Genomic DNA, 27,590 nt, shown 5'->3' on the forward strand with positions numbered 1-27,590 from the left:
GCCCTTAGATATACTTGCTAAAAATCTTTTTCTGGTATATTATACTTAAAAGATAACTGTAGCATGTTTACAAAAAGTTATGAAAGATGTGTTAGTCTACGCTTCAACTTACTTACTACTCGTCGATTTATTTGGAAGTATGTGACGAAGAGCTTGTGGGCTAAGTCTAAGCCATGCAGATTAATCGATCATGAAGTTAAGCAACGCTTAGCACGGTCGGTCCGTGGATGGGCAATTGGGGTAGTCTGAAGCCCGACGTGTGGGGTTGCTCTGGTAAGCGTGTTGCGGAGATAAGTAGTCGCTCGTTGTAAAAAAACTGGTACTCTGCTGCATTTAGACTGGAAGCCAACCCGAAGTTAGTTGGGTTAGGCATATGGTAACATTGCTTTAAAAAAAAAATAATGATCAGTTGAACTGACCGCTGCAAAAGTCAGTCCTTATCGCATTAAGAGGAGTTATATAAATGGTGTCTTATTTCTCTTAATATTATTAACTAACGTATAAGATATCACCTGTACCAACCATTGACCCTGGAGAGTAGCTGAATAGTATTATTTTTTATGCATATGACCTTTGTCCGTTTACAATCAATGAATTGAAAGATACTTTCAACGGTGAAGCAAGTTCCCTGCAACTGGTTTTTGGCAGTAATGGTATTTCGAACCCTAGTCTTATAGATGAAGACTTAAGGTCATGGCACATTATAGCGGCACCGAAACAGCACGGCGTCGCCTCGAATTTAGACTACGGCTAGCTGTCAGCGCGCTAACTACGCGTTGTCCGCAAGGTGCAAGCTCGCCGTCCGCGCGCCGGCCGCGAGCTGTAAGCTTGCTGTCACCGCAAACTCAATATTATTTTAAGACAGTTATGATTGAATAGTAATAGTCGGCGCGTAATGAGCATGCTGTCGGCGCGCTGTACGCATGAGGTCCGCTCGCTTGCAGCACGCGGGCGGTGAGTCGAGTTGTGTGGTAGCGGCAAGCGCGCTGACTGCTCGCCGTTGGCTTTTTCATATTGATATTACGAAATATATTATAATATACACGATTTAATGCTCTAAATTGAATGACAACTTAAATGCTGGTGTCGAGCCGTGCTGTCGCGGTGCCACTATACTGTGCCATAACCCTTATTGACCGCCAGACCTTCCTTACGAAAACAAACGAAAGTCTGCCATTCGCTGGCTTTTGAACCGCTAGTGAACGGAATCAGTTTTAAATGAAAACTTTGAGAGGATCTGAAGTTGTGTCATAATATTCTAGACATAAATTATTCAAGCTTCAATAATCATGCACATGTCACCACTTTTCAAGGTAAATAAAAGGTTTCCAATGTCTATAGTAACAACTTTTCCAATAACGAATGCACTGGTTGCCAACACAAAGTTGTAGAAAACTAGAAGCGTATCAATCATAGACAAACTAGATCAAGGATAATTCCTTTTTGTTCACGGACCCTTATAATATTGTCTTTGATATGGTTGTAGGAACGTTATATACCCTCATCTGTTATCTCATGATGAGAACGTTTATATTCTTTTTATTCCAAAAACAATTGCCAATCGGTTTAAAATTAAACTGGCCATGGTTTAACACTTTTGATAAAGCAACTTTATAATGTTGTAAAGAAAATAATATGAAAATATAGCTACCAGAGTTGATGTCGTGTGTAAAAAGGACAGTAGGTAGGTTTTGGGTAACTCAATATCTTTTCGGACTTAGGGATTTTGGTCTCAATCTTGGATAGCGCTTCATTTTGCCGTCGCTAGTATCCGACTAATGAGATGTTTGCCTGACTAGAAACTGAACCTTGTTGCTTAGCAGTGTCCCATTTTTTTCTGTAATATAATAAATACCCAAAGGAAAAACCATAGGATTTTTTCACACTCACAAACGAAGTTAGGTACATATCTTTGCGGTCGTAAGTTAAAAAGGGTTCTTCTGATTTTTCCTTACAGGTAAACCAATTACGGGTTATATAAACTTATTATTATTATTTTATAGAAAAAAGTATAGAAAAACAATGCCAATACGTACCTCAAGGCAAATGATAAAACCTAGAAGAACTGAAGGTTTTTATTACTCATTCAGAGCAGTTAGCAGCTTTCAGGGTCCTATAGTATTTCTTTTATTAGTATCAATGAACCTTTATGTCTAAAAGCGGTTCAAAGAGGTATTAGGAGAGCTGTGTGCATCCTCATTGATATTATAAGTATCCCTCTCTCACAACTTATTGGTTAAGAAACCGATTTCTAGCCGACGCTGTCGTCCCAATTCAAAAGTTTGTATATGTTATAGGCAACGTGTATAATGTAGGCATCCTATGCATTTCCTAGGTATTGTATAGAATGCCGGGGTCGTCCAGGTAATGAGTGAAATGTTGGAATACCTAGGCATCGTATAGAATGCCGGTTGACGCATAGGTAATGTACGTAACGTATTTTTTGAGGCAATTTATACTATGCCTAGGCATTCTGTACAATGCCGGATTATATACATTGCCTATAACATATTTTTTTTTTTTTTGTTCAATGAAAATAACGGGCCTCGTTCTCTTATATTCTAGTCAAAGTGAGCAACGAGCACTGAAGCAAATTGCACCATTTCTATTTACCTTTCAAAAACGAAAGTTGTCTTAACTAATAGAAGATTATTGTTTCAGATTTGAACGCTAAGGATAATTTTGGCAACACCCCACTCCATGTGGCTGTGGAGAACGTGGCGTTGGATGCCATCGAGTTCTTGCTTCAACAGTAAGTACTGAGTTCGTTTTTGTTAAGCCTTTTGAACTATTAAAGTCACTGCTTGAGCTTTCTTACAGGGAAGAAATCTCGTCATATATTTTACGTTAATGATAATTTTTAAAACTCTGTAATTTTCCTTTATCATTTCTCTAATGAGTTCCATCGAGTGTTTAAATTACTATTATTTGAAGAGTCATCTCTATTGAAATAAAAATCCTTCACAAGGTTTTGCAAGTTTGCGCGAGTAAAGGGTTTGTAGTTGGTATTTGTCAATTTATTAAGATTGAATGAGGTTTTCAATATTGTTTCAATTTTTCATCATACGTTGAAATACGACGTTATCAAAGGGTAGGCTCTACACATTTTAAAACATAAAAAAATGTACCGAAACATTGGCCCAAATTTTTTGCACGTGTGTTTGATTTTATTAGTTGTACAAAAGTTCGACCACGCTCATTATATAAACAAAAATTACGAAACTGTTTCGAACTTTGATTTACAAAAGTTTACTGGACTTCATCATAACAAATGACTTTGTTACCAAAAAGGTTACATTTATTACAAAGTGAAACCAAAACTGTTACAAAATTTTACACAAATTTTCATGTTTCGTTCGAGACCAACTTTTATTTACAAAGTACGTAAAAACATAAGCAGTTTCGCAAATTGTATGGAATAGGAACTTTACACGTGCAAGCCAGTTAAATGTCGTTGTCAACGGGCGGTTGTCCAGTTAACAAATAGAATGCATCTTCATAATTCATTTACAGGATTGCTGCGTGAAAAGGTTCGTGTACTTACGTTTTTACACGTGTCATGCAAATTCCATGCTTCCTTCTGTAACTTGATTGTTCTAAAATTATAACAGGAAATAAATAGGAAAGCGTGTGGTGTCAGTTTATTTTTAAAATTCATGGTTTTGTGACTTCTCTTCGTATTCGTTGTGTACGTTTTGCACTGACTCTAGAGATTTCTTTTTGACAAAGGATTTTTTGAACTTTAAAAGCTTTCACAGTTGTCGTTCTACTGATGAAAAGGTTTTTTGAAAATAACTTTTATGTTATTTGTATCATTGACGTTTATTGAAATTTTTTCGTTCGTTTTATTTCAGTCGAGTAGATACCAGCATCTTGAACGATAAAAGCCAAGGAGCTCTTCATCTGGCCACTGAATTGAATAGAGTAAGTTCAAATAACTTAAATACAGTTTTAGACTTATTTTGGATTTCCTGGTTGAAACTTAGTATCTGAAAACTTTATCAAACCATTGAAAGATAACAATTTACTTATAAACAAAAAAATATTTGGTCGACTTTCACAACCACCTACTTATACAAGAATATTTTGACTCTAACTTCCACAACTTTATGTGACTTTTGGAAAAAATCTCCTAATTCAGGTTTCGGTCCTTCAAACTTTTACGAAGTATAAAGACCAATTCAACGTGGAGCTTGGAGGCGAGCACGGACGTACGGCTCTTCACTTCGCTGCCATACACGACCACGACATCTGCGCCAAAATACTGGTAATTTATACAATAATTCATACCATAACGCTGCATCTACACAGTGCAAGTAGCTTCCGCATGTTGAGGCACATGTGCGGTTTACAAGCATTTTAAAAACGTGCGGGTCCAGTGACTCGCGCATGTAAAGCAAAATACCCAATCGCGAGCACTTGTCACTTGGGCATGTTAACTTGCTCCAGCTACATACACCGTGTAGACGCACCTTAAGCAACGTTGTAATTGAAGTGAATTTAAAATACCATAATTCACATAACATAAGTAACGTTATAATTGAAAATATCTTGAAACCTAGATTTTTAAGTCAGTAGTCAATGTGTACCAGAGCCTTGGTAACTTTCAAACAATCTCGATGTCTCGGTAGACATCTCGAAGCTCTGGTAGGCTTGTTTATGGGATGTGGCAAAGTAATTATAGTCATGCAACTCCATATTCCATAGTCGATATTCCTCGTACTTACGACATTGGATCGGGTACTATTCGTCACGATCCTATGGGAGAAGCAACCAATCTATAATGGTGTCTGTGTAGGAGGGAATTGACGCTTTGTCAATGTTACATTATAAGATGCACCGTGTTTGTTTACACGGAGGAGTTACGGTCATTGTCAAGATTACTCTGCCTACGAGACCCTGAGTGGTAGTGTGTCATCCATCATGTTGTTATTGTCGGCGTAGATAATACATAGTGAGCTGTTTGCAAACGAGAGTGTCACTTCTGTTGTTTAGACAAAGGATAGTTAGTTACTTTACTGACAAAGTAATTTACTATTTATCCATCCATCTATCTAATCAAAATAAATACAGTCATGGATTAATTATACTTCACCTTTACCTATTGGCAGTGAACTTAAACATAATTCTAATTGGCACAACAAAATAAAACCAGGACTTGGAAAGTGAAGTTCAGTTTCAGTATTCAACTGAAGACAAGTAAGGTTTTTTTTTTCAAAATGATTTATAATGTTATTTTCAAAATTTTCCCTTTTAATATTCTCTTTCAGAGCACTTACAGCATAACCAAAACATTTTTATATTTATGCTAGTTTACATCGACACAGATCACAGACTTAGGCGCTGAGTGCAAGAGAGCTTGCAACAACGGGTATTACCCGATCCACGAAGCGGCTAAGAACGCTTCGTCAAGAACAATGGAGGTGTTCCTCCAATGGGGAGAATCCAAAGGCTGTACAAGAGAATCGATGATATCCTTGTACGACAATGAAGGGAATGTGCCTCTGCATTCCGCTGTGCATGGAGGAGACATCAAAGCCGTCGAACTTTGCCTCAAATCTGGAGCAAAGATTTCAACCCAGCAGTACGATCTATCTACACCCGTACATCTGGCTTGCGCTCAGGTACGTCGTAATAACTAAGCTCTTAGAATCTTACTAGAACGCCTATTATTAAGAACTGCACTGGAAGATTAAGTGGAAAACTTTGATTGAGTTTCTTCGGTACGCTTAGCAAAGTACGGTAGCACTAATCTTCTGAAAGCAAGCGGCTGAGGACGTAGTCTTAACGATTATTACTGAAGAAAGCATATTTATATGGTTTATTGCTGTACATTTGTTAGATCTTTCCATATTCTGAGAATGTTTATGTACTTTCCAGGGTGCCCTTGAGATTGTGAAGCTGATGTTCACAATGCAGCCGACGGAGAAACTTGCTTGCTTAACGTCCTGCGATGTTCAGAAGATGACTCCTGTCCACTGCGCAGCCATGTTTGACCATCCGGACATCGTCAACTACCTTATTTCTGAGGGTTCTGACATCAATCCTCTGGATAAGGAGCGCAGGTCGCCGTTGCTTCTCGCTGCTTCTAGGGCTGGGTGGAGAACTGTGCATACTTTGGTAAGTGTCCTTACCTCTTTTCTTTATGAATTATGTGGTCTAGATACAATGAAAACGTATTTGATGACTTTTTCAAATGTTTTACATTTGCCCTACAGTACTGCGATTCTATAAAATTCGAACAACAACTCGCATTTCACTTCGATTCGAAAAGTCATTTCATGCTTTAGGGGAGGCAGGGGAGGGATGGGCACTTTTTCACTATTTATTGCATAAAAAATCAGATTGATTATCAACTTTTATTGCCACTTCTTATGTTTGGCTAGATATAATCAAAGAGCTTTCCTAAAAATTACAATCAGTTTCAACATTACGAGATATTTTATAAACTAAGTCAAAAGTGTCCAATGCTTCCTATGGTAGGGAGGCTTGGACATACCATGTGGGAGGCTTGGGCATCTATAAATCACTTTATACGAGGGTCAAACTGAAAGTTCTTAGAACTGGCCACTTATAAACAATATAATAAAAAAATAATTCTATAATTTGAAAAAAGAACTCTTTGCCAATATTACTGAGTATATATTTAATTCATTTGTTTTACGATTTGGCGGCAAATTGAAAATTGTCTGTGTCACGTCAACATGAATTTAACACGAGAAAATTTTCGTGCAATGATTTTTTATGACTTTCGATGTCATTTAAGTCAACAAGAAAGTTATGATAGACTACGATTGGCCTTTCACGATGAAGCCCCATCTCGTGCGACTGTTTACAACTGGTTTAATGAGTTTAAACGTGGTCGCACTAATCTCACTGATGATTTACGTGAGGGACGGCCTTCTACGGCGACGACTGAAGATAACATCTGTGTTGTGCGGCGTATGATAGAGACTGACAAAAGAGTGACCTATCAGCAGATTCGGACAAGCTTAGGCATCGTTATGAGTCAAGTGCAAAAAATCCTCCACGAACATTTAGCGGTCAGGAAGCTTTGCGCCCGGTGGATACCTCATAATTTGACTGAGGCTCATAAACTCCATAGTGTGGATTGGTGCCGTAAAATGATTGAAAGATTTAACGGAGGTGACTCAAATGCTGTGTTCGACGTACTAACACTACAATAAAACATATAATAAAACTAATAACTGGTTAATGTAATCAGTTTCTGATTTTCTAAGAACTTTCAGTTTGACCCTCGTATCCATAGGTAATTTGTAAATTTTTGTTCTTCTTCGTCAGTGAAAATTTGTGAGGTTATAAATCTGCGCGAAAAATCCTTTATAGAATCTTGTTTGAGGTACCGTTGCCTACTTGATCTAGGGACTCCATATTTATCAGCTGCTATTTTTATTTTTGAACCTCTTGATACCTCTTGTATTGCTCGTTATATAAAATCATTAGGAATTTCCCGTCGCAAACCATTCTTTTTGAATTTAAACTGCATCTTTCTGTAATTGACAATAGTTAAAAATCCTCAACTGAACATAATAGGCGTTGGGCATGCCCAAACCACCCGCAAGTCTAGATGCCCATTTCTCCCTCTGTATACATTTTCGATATAAGTTACCGGTGTTTTTTTAGAATCTACGTATTTAGGCTTGGATTTAAGTTTAATTTATAGATTAGTAAATAAACAATAGATTAATAATAGAAAATACACATACCTTTCATTAGTTTTCTCTTTATAACGATCCGAAACCGCAACAAAATATTTACTTTTACGAGTGTTTGTTCTTGACAACTCACAGAAATGACAGATAGTCTATGGATGAACACCGTTACCAGTCGGTAACGTAAACTACCCAATGAAAAAAAACTAAACTATGATCAAATCAGAATAAAAGGGGGGTGCTCATGTCTCCCAACTGCCCATCTCTCCCCTAATAATAATAATCTTCCACGCCGATTTCGGCAACGGCGACCACTTCGACCCTAATGGCGTGCATGTGCTCTCATGTGGCTGGAGTATCCAATTTTGTGCGTGAAAGTCCGCGCACACTGCGGACATGTCAGGGTACCAGCCACAAAGTTGTAGTTGATAGCTACAGGTGGTCGAGCTTTCAACTCATCTCGTTTGGCATCCAACTCAGAAAGCCGGCGTGCTTCAAAGTCAAAGACTTTGGCTTTAACGCGGCTTCTCCAGTCTCTGCGGTTGGATGCCAGATTCTCCCACTGAGACGGGTCAATGGAACAGCTTTTCATGTGGCGCTTCAGCACATCCTTGTATCGCAGCAGCTGTCCGCCACGTTTCCGCTTGCCCTCCTGCAACTCGGAGTAGAGGATGCGCTTGGCCACTCTAGTATCCGGCATGCGCAGTACATGCCCGCACCAACGAAGCTGTCTCCTCATGAGGTATGCTTCAATGCCACCTACATTGGCTTCCCTCAACACTTCTGTGTTACGCACACGATCAAACTAACGGATATTTAATATTTTGCGCAGACATTTGAGGTGGAAGCTGTCTTGTTGCTTGATGTGGCGTCGGTACGGTGTCCATGTTTCCGCTGAGTAGAGTATACAAGGCAACACAACTGCCATATACACAGAGACCTTTGTGGATATCTTTAGGTCATGGGAGCTGAAGACCTTCTTGTCGAATTTGCCGAAAGCAGCGGCTGCAGCACCAATTCTGCTATTGATTTCGGCGTCAAGGTCGCACTTTGATGTTATAGTGCTCCCCAAATATCGAAATTTATCGACCTGCTTCAGCACATCTTCACCAAGCATAATGGCCAGTTCTTGACGTCCGTGATTGTCTAAAGACATCACTTCTGTCTTTTTGATGCTGATTTTTAGACCAAATGTACAGCACTGCTTGTGAAGGTTCGTACCTTTCCTATCTCTCCCCTACCTAGACCTATAGATAGACAGATTTTGACAGATCTGTCAAAATCTCGAGTTTAATTTAGTTCAACTCGTCAACACGCTCGAAAGAGTAGCGCTAGTGTAGTTTGACAATGTCAATCACGAAACTTTAGAACGTTTTGAACCGAATGCGAAGTAAGAGTGATGTCGAAGTGAAATGTGAGAATTTTATAGAATCGACGTACAGAAAGCTTTTTCAAAATAATTAATATGATATGGAAATTAAAAAAGGAATAGTTTGAGTTTTCCCTATGACATCATAATCAACTTTTCGTCATTCAGCTATTTGGTGACATAAGTACCTTTTACAATTTTCTGAGATAAATGTCTTCTTCTAACTCAGGAACAAGACTGATGACAGGACATTAAGGCCAAAAATATTTTTTTCTGCAAATGGCATTACATTAGCCGGAAATCCTACATTAAACCTAACATTCAACTTACAGACAGTTTTGATCTGTTCGGCCATTCAGAGAATGCGTTCCTGACACGTCGCGATTGAACTGACGACGTAACTTTGCAATGGCGTTGCAGTTACGATAAAAATATTTTTGCTGGTTGTTTACCGTTTTAACAATTGAGGAGCATTAAAACAACATTATTATATCAATAATCAATGAATGTAGTTACGTCGTCAGTTCAATCGCGACGTGTCAGGAACGCATTCTCTGAATGGCCGAACTATACCATACATTTAGGATTTTTTCTTCTTCTTTAGAAGTTTTTATACCAATACTAGCTTCCGCCCGCGTCTTCGCCCGCGTGGTTTGTTGATAATAAAAGTAGCCTATGTATTAATCCAGGGTATAGGTACCTATATATAACCAAATCGGTCCAGCCAGTTTATGCATGAAAAGATAACAAACATAGGTAATTTCTCACAAACTTTCACATTTAAAATATTGGTAGGATATTAGAAGGATTTGGTACGAAATGGGTATTTTAAACAGAGATATTACATATTGATGCTAGTTCGCAGTAGTCGTAACTCCCGACCACTTGAGTCGGTTCCCGATGAAGTTTCCGATGCAGTGTGCTTGACAGTGAACAAATTGCCACCATATGTCATGCGACGTTCGTAACATTATTGCAGCATCGACCAGTTGTCTTGTTAGGAATTGAAAAATCATGTGTTAGATATTTGCATATTTGCATCAACAAAAATGAACATTTTGTCCATAATCATGTATGTAAGATATACGACTGTACACTTGTGCATAAATATATTACACTTAAAGATACACAATAACGTGCTTCTCGACAAAAGTCGTGGGACTTAATGGATATTGACTTAAAAAAAAAACTATTAATTAAGTAATTCAACCGTAGATCGGCTATATTTGACAAATAGTATAAATATTCATCTAAGTATTTATATAATAATAACGTGTAATTCAATCATTTTTTTGACTCGTTTTTACTAACTTCATTTTTATTTACTCACATATTAAGTTGCAAAATCAACGTAAAAATAGCGCATAGGGTAAATATTTTTTTTAAACCCGCATAATCGATTTGATAATACCGTAACAAAGACCCTTTTGGGTCACCTTAATTTGGCGGATTCCACCCTCATTACGTGGCTTTGTACGTTTATCTACAAAAACTGTTTATATCAACAAATTACAATTAGCCTGCGCGCACACTGTAGGGAACATGTTTTTTTTTTCAGTAAATGATTGTTTAATCAATGTTTTCAGTCGGTCTGATACCGGAAAAATACCTAGTCGTTGTTACGTGTGTACTTCCATTCATCTTCATACTGATTTATGAGCCCGAACCAACTATTTTCCGACTGAATCTTTGTAGTGTGCGCGCGCTCTTACTGACGAAGTTGGCTTGCTCAGCAAATACAGAATATTTTTTTGGCGTTATTATGTTTATAAAAGGGACCTGGATTGTTTCATTTTGTTGTATTTCATTGTATGTGTAATCTTATTTTGATTACTATTTTTAATATGTGTAATGGCCAGATTGGTGTAATTGTTTACTCTGTTAGGTCTGTATAATATCTTGAACGTCTGATTATTAAGTGTAACTATTTCTGCAAACGCTTCATATCATGTATTCTCCATCAAATGTGCATCGTTTAATAGTATCGTTTTTTTTACGAAACATACATAAGCATCACTTACACCATATTGAAGTGAAGTAAACTAAAAAAAAAGAAAATATAATTTATCTATTGATTTATTACGATCGTTTTTCAGATCCGTCTGGGTGCTGACATCGAATTGAAAGACATCAACTCCAGAAATGTTCTCCATCTTGTCGTGATGAATGGAGGCAGGCTTGAAGACTTCGCGGCTACCTGCAAGGTCAGCATTCAATTATTTAGCTTACTAGGCATACAGTACCTAAAAAATAGAATACTAGGCCCTAATACTAGGATAAAGTGTCAGTTAGTTATAGGTACAATAGTTAATGCTTTCTGTCATATAAAAGCTGATTATAATTTCTGCCAGATATTACTATCAGAGACCTGGAAGACAAAAAATTAAAGTTTATCTGTCCGTAACCAGTGTTGTGTCTATCCTAATAAAGCAATTGCTGCTTGGGCAGATAATTAAAAATAAAAACATATTTTTCAGTAAATTTTTATATAGTTTTGAAATAATGAAAGCTTATAATGTTTGTTAGAAATAAAAATAACTAAAAAGGAATTTCTGAGGGACTTCAAATATACTAAAATTATTTCACAGGTGTGTAGAAATAACAAAAATATTTCTTTAATTTATTTAGGTTATACAAGTATGTTGTTTGAAGTCGGCAGAAATAGTAAGTTTAGTAGTATTCAATTTAGAAATACACGTTTTGTTTTACTTAGGGCGTGGGTCAAGTCACATTGAAAGAGCAATGACCGGGAAAAATATCGAATCAACATAAATTATACCTATTAAAAACTTAATAGCAGCCTCAAATGATTGAAAACTCTATCCGTCAGTAAATAGAATTCAAAATTGTAAGTAATAAAACAACGTCTATTTGACTCAAGGAAAATTAACACCCTTTCAGTGTGACTTCACCCTAATAGTGAGATAAGACCTCTTGTCTTCTCTTTTGATCGATTAGTGCCCTTGAAACTGTTTGAGCTAAGTTCTGCTGATCCATCGCCACTGTCACTAATGTAGGTATTGATAAACACTGGTTTATATTAGCACCTACACTGAGTGATTTTAAAACTACACTGTCTGATTTTCGAAGTCTATATTTTGGAAACACTAATTTTAACACTCACAATTATTTACACGTACATTTTGACTTTTCTAAGCAGCACCAATGCAATATTTAAAATTAAAGTACACCTAAATTTTTATGCTCTTTTGTATTCTGAGGTAGTAAAAATACTTAAGTCTAAACTATCACATAAACTTACAAATTATAACGCATGTATCATTCCATCCATAACAATGAATACTAACATAAACCTTTTTAACCTTTTTAACCGACTTCCTAAAAGGAGGAGGTACTCAATTCGTCGGGATCTTTTTTTATTTTTTTTAAATTACCATATCCACTTTCCATATCGGTAAATAACCTTCATAATCCAATTTCATGACCCCATTCTTCACTAAACAGTTAACGTTACAGAACCGCTGTGACAAAAGCCTGGCGCAACTCCTTAATGAGAAGGACAGTGCTGGATGCTCTCCCCTCCACTACGCCAGCCGGGAGGGTCACATCAGGTCTCTGGAGAACCTCATCAGATTGGGTGCTTGTATTAACTTGAAGAATAATAATAATGAGAGTCCTCTGCATTTTGCGGCGAGGTATGTATGAGTTGAGTTGTATGTTGTTGCTGGTGCCTGTCTACCTATGTATATGTCACCGGTAAGTTGATCAATTTTCTAGGTAGTTGATCAACTCTCGGAAAATAATAAACGACAGTTGAAATGTACTATTTAATGCATTGAATTTTAGCTAATTGGTCAACTTACGGTACCTAGCCGTAATTTAATAATATAATTAACTATATTGCTACAAGTAAAATCATCCACAAATGGGCCAATCGTTTCCCAGTGTACTATTTGACCATAAATTATTATCCGCCACTTAACACACTTTTCTCTGATTGGTCGGCAGCATTAGTTATAAGCATATAAGCACGTGACACGAGTCTTTTAACCAATCAACGTACACCTCGCCTCTGTCAGATGATTTCACGGCAAAGCGCCGTAAATTAATCAACTTACTAAAATACATACGTTAAATAGTCCATTTCAATTGCCGTTTGTTATTTTCCGAGAGTTGATCAACTACCTAGAAAATTGATCAACTTACGAGTTTTGTTATTTTCAGGTGACATATATATGTTTGAAGGTAATATTCGCATATTTTTTCAATAATGGATCTGGAATCGCTGGAAAATTACGTAAAGCCTTCTTCAAAACCTTTCAAGTAGACAGAAAAAAATCAACTAATAGAGCTTTGTAGCTTAGAAAACCCCAAGCTCAAAATAACGTAAGAAGACAGTCAGAACGCATTTAATAAATAACGTAATGAGATTATACTTGAACGATAAGTATTATCCTTACCACTTTTGAAACATCTACCATAGATTCTAGATAACTTTATCGAAATCAGTAACATTTGTTCCCATTTTCACATGCAAGCGCTCCCACCTTTACCAAACACTTACATTTCCATCCACTGATTACAGATACGGGCGCTACCATACCGCATGTCAACTCCTCGACTCCGACAAAGGCACGTTCATCATCAACGAGAGCGATGGCGAAGGTCTAACTCCCCTACACATCGCCTCTCGAGAAGGTCACACCAGAGTTGTGCATCTTTTACTGAATCGTGGAGCGTTGCTACATCGGGATCATAATGGACGCAATCCCTTGCATCTGGCTGCGATGTCTGGGTATACCCAGACGATTGAACTGCTGCATTCGGTTCATTCACATCTGCTGGATCAGTCTGATAAGGATGGGGTACGTACAATTTATCTATGACGAAATTTTGTACACTTGTGGTAAATTTTTTCATGAATACCTAAGATTAGAAGGCATTTTTTGTACAGGGAACCAAAACTCTTACTATCAAAACCTAAATTTATTCTTCAGAACCCCTTTTCGGTGACCTCGCTGCGATGAAGTTGTATTTATAAAGTAGAATGCAGGAATGGACAATCTGATCAAATATTTTTCCACTATATTAATGTGTAGAGTACAGCTAACAACTTCATAATACAGTCGACTCTCGTTAATTCGAAACTGGGGGGACTCCTAAAATATTACGAATTATCGAGTTTTTGAAATATTAAATGGTTTGAAATTTGTGAGAGAAAATAAATAAAACTTCGAATTATTAAGTGTTGATCAATTATTATTTAATAATTTTATGTTTATTATTTGTATATTCTATAACAATGTTAGTTATTAGTTATATTCTATAACAATGTCAAAAGTTTCAAGACACATTTGTGTAGGTAGGTACATAACTACATGTATTCATAATGTGAATTATTAATTAACTATAATTAATTATTAATTGTAATTAATCTTCCGAAACAACTCTGTCATACTGATTTGCGTCAAAGCAGATTGCTGCTACTCAGACTGCTGTCTGACTAATGACTTAGAATCTTTCCGCCTCTTTCTCTCTGCAACTTTGAATTGTCGAGTGTTGACGCCTAGGAATTCGAAATAACGCGTCATTTTGTTATAAAGCAATGATTTTTTGTTTGAATTACCAAGAGCATAAAAATGTATTGATTTAGTTCGAAATATAAAGAGATTTTGTAGGGAACTCGTGATAACTTTGAATTAAAGAGAGGTTCGAATTACCGCAGGTTTGAATTAACGAGAGTCGACTGTATATCTATTTGTTTTCTGATTTCTTCCGTCTACTGTTACAGAACACACCACTCCATCTGGCTACCATGGAGAACAAGCCGAACTCCATCGCCCTTCTCCTGTCAATGGGATGTCGCCTCAGCTACAACAACCTCGACATGAGTGCTATCGACTATGCTATCTACTACAAGTTCCCTGAAGCGGCTTTAGCTATGGTCACCCATGAACACCGGTATGTATTGTTTAAAACAGGAAAAGACAGCATACTGTACGGATTATGGTAGGTCAACTGCCTCTATTATACTAGCTAAAATATCGTAAAATTTCCTACTTTTGTACTTTCAATCATCTCGATCATCAACTGTCTAGTCCTTTCTAAAACTTTTTTTAAGTAGGTTTCCAGTCTCACTACATGAAATTAAGTTCTAATATTTCCACATCAGCTTTAATCTCTGAAAATGTCTTAAAATGAATGGACTCTTTACTATTACTATTTGATTATATGGCAAAGGATGACCACGATGATGCATTATCTTTAAAGTTCTATGTCGCTCTGTTTTGTCTTGATCGTCACGCTCAATTTTGCTCCAGATCTTGCCAATAGACTTCGCTTTGGCAATGAAAGTCTGCTATGGACGACCACTATTGGGCTTTTCTTGGGGATTCTAGTCTAGGGCTCGCCCCGGGATGTGGTTAGGTTCTCTTCGGAGAGTATGGCTAGTCCAGCTTCATTTGCGGCGTTTGATCTGCTGGTCGACGAGAATTTTGTTGCAGCGCTCCCATATATCTAAGTTGGATATCTTTTCGGGCCAGTATATATACCGATTATTTTGTAAAAACATCGGTTCACAAAGACCTGGACTTTGTACGAGATGTCTTTGGTGACCTTCCACGTTACACAACCATAGAGCAATGCGATTTTTACATTGGATCGGAATATTTTAAGCTGACTCTCCGTGTCAGTTTCCGGGATTGTCATACGGGCTGCAAAAGTGCAAAGGTGGCTCGAGTTTTAGAGATCCGCGAAGTTATATTGTCTTTGCTTCCTCTAACCTTTTACATGCAACCTTTATTCGCCCTGCATCCTCAACTCATTTGCATCTTGGATGACGTTCGCGATTCGCGCGGATTGCAGTCGTTTCCGGAGGGACCAGCGCGGACTTTGGATTACTCGGACTAGGTAGAAGTCTGCAGGAGTTTAATTGGCATTTCTAGACTACGCTGTTCCCATTATCAACGATTCCCACCAAGACCATAACCTAGATTCTCCCCCCCCCACACCTTTGAGACGATGAGACACTTAGAACATGAATTGTGATGACATTGCATAATTATTTTACACAAATCTTCTTGCAGAACATTTATGATTTTTTTTAAACAAAATCTTCAGCTTTCGAATTATATTATCAATATCCTCATACCTTTATTGTAATATTTCAGTGCTAAAGAGGTGATGGCGCTTCGTTCCGATCGTCATCCTTGCGTCACGCTGGCCCTCATCGCCTACATGCCACGGGTCTTCGAAGCTGTTCAGGATAAGTGCATCACTAAAGCCAACTGCAAAAAGGATTCCAAAAGCTTTTACGTAAGTCCAACTTAAGCTTAAAGCTGAACAATTCTGATGATTTATTTTTCAGATATTGTTCGAGAGCACTTTTGAAAAAACAGGTTTTATTTTTTATGTAGAAAAATATGAAATTTAATTAATTTGATCTATAAACAGTTATACATATTACACTGTCATTTTAGCCTCCTTCAGGGTAAATAACTTGTAAGTTACACTCAATATTCAAACACAATTATTTAAGGTAACGTTAGATTTACATTATATTCAGTCAATCTAACATTTTTAAAAACCTATTTAGATAAAGTATAGCTTCGATGCCCTGTGTCCACAACTAAAGTTGGAAGATGGCAATAACGTTCGTCGGAAATCGGAGAACGTGCCAAAATCCCAGAACATACCTTTACCTGCTCTAAATGTAAGTCATAATTTATAATTTGAATACATTTTCTTTTCATTTGCTGCATCGCAGATTAAGTATTCTTTCAAATTCTACCAACGGTCAAAGCTTGAGGTCGACGCGTTGAGACTGGCTCTTAATGATCCCAAGTATCGGCCAGAACCGTTGTGTGTGATCAACGTGAGTCAAAATTGTTTGCAGAGTGGTGCCTAGCTTTCATACACAACTCTTCTATTTGGATTTTGATGCATTGGTGTTAGAGAATTCAGTCTACTAGTACAACAAATAGGACTCGGTGTAAATACAAGTTAGGGTGATGTGTACTTAAAACGGCATAATTATTTATTTGCTTCCATGATTCAAATATTGTCCATAATGATCAAACAGGTTGGACAATATTTGAAATTTCTATAATAATTGACTCTTCGATCTCAAACTAATGCATCAAATACCTAGTATTCGTAAAATACACGGCAACACACAACGCTTTCACTAACCAACACTGTTTGTTAAGGTGGAGGGTTCTGTTTTTGATTTTGCTTATTTTATCCAACTTAATTTTGTACATAATAGAAATTCACCGCAATAGTTCTGGCACAAATTTTCAATCTGTCTGTGATCAATATTCGATGATCCTAAATGTAAACTAAACTTGTTACTATAAACAAATTAAAAATATTTAAGACTCCAGTTCATATAGTCCATATGTTTATTTTCTTGGATAACTTAAGTATAATATTTAAGTCTCTATAAAGACTTTTCAATAACATATTGATAAATAAAATTCTAGGCTATGGTTGCACACGGCAGAGTAGAGCTATTAGCCCACCCACTGAGCCAGAAGTACCTACAAATGAAATGGCACAGCTATGGAAAATACTTTCACTTGGCCAATCTTCTCTTCTACTGCATTTTCTTAATATTCGTAACGGTATACACTTATTTACTGATGATGAACGCTGATGCCTCCTCGCCTTCTAAGAAATCTGCAAAGCTATGCACAAACCTATCGGACTCTGCTAACGTTGACCGCGAGAACAAAAGTGACAAGAATATCGTCTTCAATCCAGGTAAGGTTTTTCAGTCGAATGATTATCTTCTGTCCTTAGTTACTTATAATTACATTCAAATCGATTAATTTATCATTGTAATATTAAAATATAATGAAAGTGATAAAATGTTACAGATTTTGAGTCGAAAGTCGCCATGTATACAAGTACAGTAGCCATTTTAGTGTACAACTCTATATGTTTGGTCCGTGAAGCATATAATGTGAAGCAACAGAAATGGCATTACATGGTCGACCCATCAAATCTGGTATCCTGGTTGCTGTACATTAGCTCAACTCTGATGGTTTTCCCGACGATCTTTGGATATTTTGATGAAATTCAGGTTGGTCATAGTATAGCTACTTGAGGAACACCTCAATACTAAACAGCATAGTGTGCAGATAAATTTTATTTTTTTACATACCCATGTTGTTAATTAATTATCATTTATTTACGCGCAATAAACTATATTTTTCAGTTCTCGGCTGCATCAATTACTGTATTCTTATCATGGTTTGAGCTGCTACTGTTACTCCAACGTTTTGACCAAGTCGGAATATATGTTGTCATGTTCCTGGAAATACTTCAGACCCTGATTAAAGTGTTGATGGTGTTTTCAATCCTGATCATCGCATTTGGGCTGGCGTTTTATATCCTCCTGTCTAAAGTGGGTCCTGACGAGACGGTATTTATGTATATTGCTATTTTTGTAGATTGTTGGTAAGATAAAATTTAAATTTAAACAAGTTACCACTGTTTACGCTATTGCACGATTTAACTTAGAAAATAGAGTTATGAGAAGACTCAGTGTTTGATACTGACATTAAAGGTAAGTACATAATGTGGTAACTTGCACTTCTGAGAACCAAATAGCACAGCGCTGTTTGATCCACGTTTTGTGCACTTGGTCTTGGGTTCAAATTTTGAACTGGATCAATGTTTGTACAGCATATTCTTGTGTCGAGTGTGTCTGTTTGTGTACGAGGTTTGTGTGTGATGACACCTATAACATGGAGTTTTTACTAATACCATCATGTGAACCGTCTGTCTTAATTTACATCATTACTGAAGGTGCCTCCCAGCTAGCGTTCATGACGTCATGAAGTTTTCCAATCTTAAATCACATCAGTGTTTTATATTGCGACATTTAATCACGATGAAAGCACATATCATGCGAAAAGATTTTCATAACACAAAACATTTGCTTTCACAATCAAACAAGCATAATATTTAAGCCATAGCGACTTGCTGTGCATTCTTACGCGTACTTTGCAACCAATTGCTCATCTAAGCCTTTTTCAGGGACACCACTTGTCATTTAATAGCATACCGATGTCTTTAATGAGGACTTTTGCTATGATGCTTGGAGAACTGGACTTTGTTGGCACTTACGTACAGCCCTATTACAAATCTGAGACGGATATACTTCTGCCATTCCCGATGCCAACGTTCTTTATTCTGGGTATCTTTATGGTGTTGATGCCAATCTTGTTGATGAATCTGCTGATCGGTTTGGCTGTCGGCGACATTGAGAGTGTGAGGAGGAATGCTCAGCTGAAACGTTTAGCTATGCAGGTAATATTACATTAAGAATTATTCAGTTTTTTTCTTTTCCCAACCAATTTGGGGTCGGCTTTCAGTCTTAACATATGCAGCTGAGTAACAGTGTTTTACGAGGAGCGACTGCGTATCTGACCTTCGCAACCCAGTTACCCGGGGAACCCGATATGTCTTGGTAAGATTGTTTGTCAGACTTTCTGACTTCTTACAACCCGTAGTGACGCTCAAGGTAGTTCATATGACAGCCGGGGCCTACCAATTTATCGTGCCTTCGTCTTACTCGCCTGGTCACCCACCCACGGACCGACTGTGCCGAGGGTTTAGCTTAAACTTATGCACCGATCTACGTATCCTACAATATATATTTTTTCTGTGAACATCATGTTGCTATATTTATTGTTCTACATTTAAAGTCTTATTATTATACATACTGTCATTACGATCATTATTTTCATCATTGACTTCGTATTTTCCAGGTGGTACTTCATACTGAGCTCGAGCGCAAACTCCCAGCTATTCTTCTGGAGAAAGTGGACAAAGACGAATTGATTGAGTACCCGAACAACAAGAAATGCAAGCTCGGCTTCCTTGACCTGATCCTTCGCAAATGGTTCTGCAACCCTTTCACTGATGACAGTAAGTTCATACAATACATCATCGGCAGTCCCCAATATTCCATCTGTGTGTTACATCTTACTTAGAGATAGAATTTTGATATTTGCTCCATACAAGTAATGTTAAATTACTATCTCTAGTAATCAAAACAACAGATAGTTAGAATATTGGGAATAGCCGTCAACCTATAATGTTACTGATAGACACGGATCTACTTTCACCTTTGTCATAGCTCGAAACTGACTTGTATCTACTAGCGAAAGTTTTTTCTTTGTTGCTTGGCCTAGGCAAATTTTAATGTGAATATCAATTGGTAATTAAGGACTTTACATCACATTTAGGTTTTAACTTGTATCATCCGATGGCGAATGTACTTTTTTCCTTGTCCCCGTTAGCTAAGATGTTTTACTTATTGTCTGTTGTTTTATATACTTATTTATTTTGTGTGGTAAGGTATTGCAAAAAAATATGTTACTCTAACATTTTGCATATTTTCGTCTTATATGCTTTACTCTTTCTTAGTGGTAGTATTAAAATCGAATTTCATATTCCATTGCTTTTTACAATCACCATTTTGCAGCTGGTCTGGACTTGGTGCTGGAGAGCAGCGAGGATTACATAACGGCTGAGCTTGAGAAACAGAAGCGCAAACTGCGAGACATATCACTGGTGTTGGAGCAACAACATACACTCGTACGCCTGATTGTGCAGGTAAGTTAGATTACACTAGACTATTTATTCGTATATTTGTATAGGATGCATCTACACGGCGTCTTAAAAACGTGCGGGTCCAGCAACTCGCACATGTACCAAAGCAGAATACCTACCCACGCGCTCTTGTCACTTGTTACATGCGCAAGTGGACATTCACTTGCTCCAGCTACAAGCACCGTGTAGACGCGGGTGCGTCTACCTTAAAGTAATACTTTAGAGTATGTCCTCTTTGTAAATATTTTTCACTTTCAAATTACGCACACAGGTCCTAGTCCCACAAAATTTTACTGATATCATAAAATATGGCAAACAATCTCAATAACTCTAACTGATTTTACAGTACCTTAAAGATACAATTTTTGGGTAGGTATGTTGTGCTTGATACGGACTCCGATAGGCATTCATTTTTTTAAATTCAAACATCTAGTGCAGATTCAGTGTCTCTAAAAATGCCACCTTCAAAACTACCTTTCTCATGCATCAAATTTTGCATTCTTACTTCAATATCACATACCATTTCATCAGTAACAATACCCACCTCCATTATCCTTTATAGAAAATGGAAATCAAGACAGAAGCCGACGATGTTGATGAAGGCGTTTCTCCCGGAGACACCAGAGTGATCCCACGTTGGAGCTCGCCAAGAATTCGCAAGAAGCTGCGAACCGCCTCTTCTTTCAACAAAGGTGGCTAATCACGACGAACCCAAAACTACTTCTGCTAACCTTCGTGTTTTAGAAATAATTGCTTCTGTATGTATAAGTTCATTTTTTCTTTCGTCACGTAGAAACACTTTTGTGTCATCAAATTCATCGAGATGATTTCACTAGGATTCATTTTAGGCATAGTATAATTATTTCTAAATTAAAGTATATCAAAAGTGAATTAGCGTCTCGAATTTATTGTTGTAGTTTGAAATCTTTAAATGTAAGAATTAATGTCAGTAGTTTACTTTGTATCGATGCATTTCTTCAGTCTTACTCTTGTGGTAAATTTCTTTATGTTCTAAATTTGTCTGCTTCTTATTATATCTACAGCTATTTTTCATCTTAAGATTAAGTAATACTTCATATTCTATATTTATTTTTGTTTATGTTTTTTTATTCTAATTATATTTCATGAATGTTTAGGATGTTTTTAAGATTTTATGCTACGTCATTATACCTATCGGTAGCCATTTTGAAAACTTAGTGCATATTCTTCTTGGCCTACTTTTATACTAAAGACCAGGTGTGATGGCATAGGATAAGTAATATTTAAGAAAAGGCACAGAACCTATTCTATGTAATTAAGCATGATTAATATCATAAATGTTAGCTAAGGACTATCTAGTAACCATTTTTAGTATTTACTAATGATTCTGGGTTGTATACCCGATAGATTTAAAAACTTACGAAATATCCGAAAAATAGATTATTGATATAGAAGTTAATTCAGTAATATTAATTCTTAAATATCAGTACATTTTTAAAAGTAATTAATTCCGGTATCCTTGGTCTCGAAGCCTTGATTTTCAGGATATGCCAAGAGAGTGACCTGATGCGTCTTGTAGGCTTGGATATATTCCAAAAACGATGTGCGAAGAAAAGGCAGAAGTTAGAATTCCTTAGTTAATAAAGAAACTAGTCTTTTGTACCAAATATTACAATTTAACGATCAATTTTAGTATTTTGTTAGAAATGAGAAACTGTTTACATCTCATTTTTAATGTAATCATAATATTTTCTTAAGTATACATAGGAGCTGGTTTCCTTTTGGTTAATTATTTTATAATTTTATATAGCAACGTTTATTTACAAAAAATAAAATGTGTGCAATTAAGATTCTCTTAACATTAAAAGACTTTCAAACCTCTTTTACGCTGTGCGGGTGGTGCGAAATATAGTCATTAACATAACCAATTTTCTACCAGTTATTAATCGTATAAAGTAAAATGCTTAGCCAGTGCTTTCATAGGAGTATCAGAAATAGCAATGCCATTCAAGCGCTAAACATAATATGAATGGTTCAGTTTGGTTGCAAACCTTCATGTTAAAATATTGTTGATCGTTATCAAACTATCACTCAGACCACTCGCACATAACTAAATGTAAAGAGGATTGAAGTAATATTAAACACTATAATTATTATAATATAAGTCCAAGCTTTACTTGAGAGCAAAGCTCTTATATATTTTAACGCATTTGACTAAGAGACAAGAAGTTTGCGACTTCTAACGACCATACATTGTATGTACATTTTTATCTATTATATAAATATTTATGTATCATTTTATATACATTTATTGGTAGTGTTTGTACGTAATTTTTATAAGAACGGATAGCGGTGTTACCATCCTAGTTTCTTTCCGTTAGTCAATTGATTAATTCCATATTAAAATCTGTTGATTTGGGTAGGTATAAAAAAGTATAGATAGGCAAATAAATTAAATTATATAGAGACCAAATCTCAAAGAACTAAGTAAGCTTGCTATTGCACTATGCTCCGTAGTGTTGTTTTATTAAGTTCTTGTGAACAATTGTAACAAGGATAAAAAACCCCATAAACTTGTACAATGGACAGAATGAAATTGAAAAGAAAGAGAAACAAAGACACCGTTTGACTAGTTTCATTTTTTAGAATTTAGCAAATTTAAACATGATCGTTGCGCGGTAGCTTTTCCTCTTTCTTGACTTAGTCAATTTTGAAAAAAATTAATGCTCTGTCCATTCTTTAATCCCATGGATGGCTGTTATGAGAAATAGGCAACCCTTTTCTTAGACCAAAAAGTGAGACTAGGTTGGTAGTACCTACAAAGATGTGTATTTTTGGACGAACGTGTTTTTGAAACATGTTAGATGTTTTGGATAATGTTGTTAAGAGCTTGGAATGCGTAAACGCACGTAGGAATAAGTTACGAGGCTAGTCCTATGAGACTTTGACCTCGAGGGTACCGAAAGGTAAGGCATTTTGTACACAGAATAAAACCATTTGCACACCATGTAACAGACACAAAAATACGCTAAAACAGAGAACAATTCCCAAAATTGACTTCCTAAGTGCAGTGTGCAAATGGCCTAAGCTCCAAAAATGAATAAAATATTCCGGCTACCAAAATATTAAATCGTATAGATACATTATAAAATTCAAATAGTATAAAAATATTGGTGTCATGTCTAAGAATATCCGTGTACTTTATTTCTTAAGATAATATTTTGAGACTCACTTCGTCGTTGCCATCCAGGCCACAGTCTCAATCATGTAACAACATATTCGATGTTATTTTTTTGGAAATAAAGTCGTTTTAAAGTAGATTTATGTTGTTGTTCATTTAACATCCCATTTTTATTTATTTATTATTCACACTTACATTTTAATATCGAGTTCAGTTTCAGAACATCACTCCCCGGCAAATATATCGTTTTATGTAAATGTAGGTTTAGTTTACGTTAACATAAGGAACAGTTTGTATACCTATTGAAAACCAATTTTCCCCAGAATCCGAGATGATAGTTAATAAATCCTTAATTTTTTCATCAAATACTATTTCACAGACTCTTAGTCTCCATATCTCATCCCTCCATCAACACAGTTATTATTTCAAATGACAACACCGTCGTGCTTACGTCATTGGTTTTGATATCACGTTACTGCCGACAGATGGCGTTAGTAGTTCCTGAAACACGAAAGTTTGTACCGTTCACTCAAACAATATTGATTTTGCATCCCGCACCTGCGCACTTCGAAACAAGGTAGTTAGAATTTCCAGGAAGATGCAAGGTTGCAAAAAACTTTTCTCGGTGCGCTTTGCTAGTCAAATAATCTTAGTACATTGTTCTACTCATTATACCACTTATTTGCTACCTAGTTTCTGCTATGTACATAGGTACACTGAAACGAATAAGTTTCGTCAACTTTTTGAAATCCGTTGGCTCAACATTTTTGTGATGGTCTAAAGTTGTCATCGCATTCAAAACTTTTCCGCGGAAAATAAGCCTAGCCTAGCCTTCGCCAGATGCCTTTTTAAAATAATAAGGAAATTCGAAGTCTATTTTTTGTGAACAATTAAACATACATATAAAAAATCATATAAAATCTGCAATGAATATTAAAGATATTCTTAACAGACTATTTTTATTTTTTTCATCAAACAAAGTCAACACTATTCGGTTAAAAAACGATATAGGTAAAAATAATTGGCATGTGTGGCGTTCACTTATAGATGAATACCACATGCGTTATGCATAAAAATAAACAAAACAAAACAGGATTGTAGTATAAAAAGTTGTAACTTACTACAAATAGGTAGGTATCAGAAAACCGAGATGTATGATTGTTGATGATTTATTTATATGAAGGTTGAGATAGTGAGAGATTTTTCCTGTGTAATGTGATTGATGAGGCGATAATTATCTAGTCCATGTTTTGATAATTCGTTGAAGCGTCGGCAGATTCTACGTAAAGCGGCAAAGTGTCGGAGATTCGTTCTTGATGTTTCAATTTGGAAAAAGTTGTGCTGATTTTTGCGCGTAGTGTGTAAGGGTACATTGAGTTGAAATTTATTTATCGATACAATCTAAAGAGCCGTTAGAGATTTTATGTAAAAAAAATCTGCTGAGTTCCTCATTTTCTGCAGTGTATAGATTTTATAGTGTTCAAGTTTACCCCTATACCTGCCGAATTTTTTAAGCCAAAAAGTTTTTACATTCTTCTTATTGTAATGGATTTTTATTTATTTTATCGAGAGTTGAAAAAGCCATGAGTATATTTTTTTAAGATAGGTATATCATGTAAAAATGCATCAATTTAAAAACAATTTTGGGCATTCGCGATGCAAATAAAGTGGTATTAGTTGATGTCCTATCGTCTCTCAAAGGGATACTTCCCTTTGCATCTTTCTCCATATTATGTTTGTATTTATATTGCCACGGTGTTCTTAGGGTACAAGCTAGCACTAAGTGATATTATATCATACCTACATCTTCAATATATACTGGATGTGTCGTTCACAATCACATTAAATCCTATCGCATATACTTTATGATATTCTATGGCGAATTGTAAAAAAAAATACCATTCAGTGGTTTAACCACAGGAGTCATTTTCGTTTTTATAATTTACAACATCATGTGTAGAGCAGACATAAATTTAGGAGTATCGAATGTTTGGATTAGTTGACAGCTGTCAGTTTTCAAGGGAGAATTTCAGTTGTTTGTAATGACTGACTTTTATATAGTGTTCTAATTTTCGCACATTTTTATTGTATTTACTTTGTTTGAAAAAATATTTTTTTAATTTTACGTATTTTTCTTTGTGTTAATTGGCATATATTAACCAGTATATTAACGTATTTCATTTAATGTGATCGTAAATTCACTTTTCTTTGTAATATTATTACTTATGAATAGATAGACTGTTTGTTTAGTAAATAGTTTATGTTAAGTTTTCACAAAATCGGTCTAGCGGTTCTTCATTTATACGTAGCGAAACGCGTTCAGCTAGTTTAAGATATTGACTTTTCGGTTAGGTACAATTTCTTTAAGTATTTTTATAAAACTTTTATAATTAACTTAGATGTTAGGAGTTACAGGTTGCGAGTGGGGCTTCATGTAACTAACGTTCATGAAAGTAAACGAAAAAAAAATACGAGTCAATTATTTTAGGGTTCTACCAAAGACGGCCATATTATTTTTTTCATTTACCATGCCTATGCTTTAAACATAGAAAACATAGAAAAACCTCGCGCACGAAGGGTTCCGTACCATTATTTAAAATGAGCAAAAAATCATGTTTGTTGTATGGGAAGCCCCAAAATATTTATTTTATCCTAGTTTTCAGTATTTGTTCTTATAGCGGCTACATAAATACATCATCTGTGAAAATTTCAACTCTCTAACTATCACGAATCATGAGATACAGCCCGATGTCCGACGGACGGACGGACGGACGGACAGAGGAGCGAAAACAATACGGTCCCGTTTGACCCTTTGGGTACGGAACCCTAAAAATGATAAAAGCTCTGAAAATAAAGATGTAATTTTAATGTAATCGTTGCACGTCAATTATTAGCTTTTTATTCAAAAGTAGGGTGCTTACATAAAGAAACAGGTTTCCGGTACAGACAAATCTGTATGGGTAGGTACCGATCAGTGCAGGTATAATATTTCAATATAATCCTATTCCCTCACTTATAAAGAAACAGGTTGTAACTTGTCGGTGCCGACTACCTGGACCGTGCCATACGGGTTTAATTTTGATTGTCTTTAAGGACAGATTCACCTGTTTCTTTATACGAGTCAACACTGTACAACCCGTGCCGATAAAGAATGGGATTAGAAATCGCGACAGCTGTATTCAACTCTCGTGTATGAGCGAGAGGTAAATACAGCTGTCGCGATTTCTAATCCCATTCCTTATCGGCACGGGTTGAACTGATAGGTACTGATCTGTACAGATTTGTCTGTACCGGAAACCTGTTTCTTTATGTAAGCACCCGTAGTATCAGTAAATACAGGTGTGTGGCGTGGTGGCCGGGTAAAGAACCAACCTCTCGAGTATGAGGGCGTGGGTTCGTTTCCAGTTCAGGCAAGTACCAATGCAACTTTTCTAAGTTTGTATGTACTTTCTAAGTATATCTTGGACACCAATGGCTGATAAAAAGGTGAAGAACAAACATCTTGAGGAAACCTGGACTACACCAACCCGCATTGAGCAAGCGTGGTGATTAATGGTCAATCCTTCTCCGTGTGAGAAGAGGCCTGTGCCCAGCAGTGGGACGATAAAAAGGCTGTAACAGTAACAGTAACATCAGTAAATAAATGAATAATATACATACGAGTATCTATGTTATACATAGTTTTTGCTTATATACCTAACATGGGCACATACTATGTATTTAATTCCAAGCTTTATACTCGCATACAAGGTTCTTAACAGAACATAAGTAGTTTTACGTAAGTGAAATGCGCAAATCCCGA

General features: G+C 36.3%; 1 protein-coding gene across 6 annotated transcripts in view; it reads left to right on the forward strand.

The window, feature by feature from the left end:
* LOC124644831 (transient receptor potential cation channel subfamily A member 1) overlaps positions 1-23,927 on the forward strand; it is a 97,596-nt gene extending 73,669 nt beyond the window's left edge. The window contains exons 5-23 of one of the 6 annotated variants that reach the window (XM_047184436.1): positions 2,662-2,752; positions 3,855-3,924; positions 4,142-4,267; positions 5,328-5,624; positions 5,881-6,120; positions 11,139-11,246; positions 12,520-12,698; positions 13,589-13,868; positions 14,795-14,964; positions 16,173-16,317; positions 16,598-16,714; positions 16,769-16,876; positions 17,487-17,766; positions 17,883-18,088; positions 18,224-18,430; positions 19,048-19,320; positions 19,782-19,941; positions 20,501-20,631; positions 21,191-23,927. In XM_047184436.1, coding sequence (XP_047040392.1) covers positions 2,662-2,752; positions 3,855-3,924; positions 4,142-4,267; positions 5,328-5,624; positions 5,881-6,120; positions 11,139-11,246; positions 12,520-12,698; positions 13,589-13,868; positions 14,795-14,964; positions 16,173-16,317; positions 16,598-16,714; positions 16,769-16,876; positions 17,487-17,766; positions 17,883-18,088; positions 18,224-18,430; positions 19,048-19,320; positions 19,782-19,941; positions 20,501-20,631; positions 21,191-21,328 — 3,326 coding nt within the window. In that variant the 3' untranslated portion in view covers positions 21,329-23,927. Of the gene's footprint in view, positions 1-2,661; positions 2,753-3,854; positions 3,925-4,141; positions 4,268-5,327; positions 5,625-5,880; positions 6,121-11,138; positions 11,247-12,507; positions 12,699-13,588; positions 13,869-14,794; positions 14,965-16,172; positions 16,318-16,597; positions 16,715-16,768; positions 16,877-17,486; positions 17,767-17,882; positions 18,089-18,223; positions 18,431-19,047; positions 19,321-19,781; positions 19,942-20,500; positions 20,632-21,190 lie in introns of all 6 variants that reach the window. The other 5 variants (XM_047184431.1, XM_047184433.1, XM_047184432.1 and 2 more) reach the window with 5 other exon arrangements.
* Positions 23,928-27,590: the final 3,663 nt, after the last annotated feature.

This window comes from Helicoverpa zea, chromosome 31 (assembly GCF_022581195.2).
Source record: "Helicoverpa zea isolate HzStark_Cry1AcR chromosome 31, ilHelZeax1.1, whole genome shotgun sequence".
NCBI lineage: Eukaryota > Metazoa > Arthropoda > Insecta > Lepidoptera > Noctuidae > Helicoverpa > Helicoverpa zea.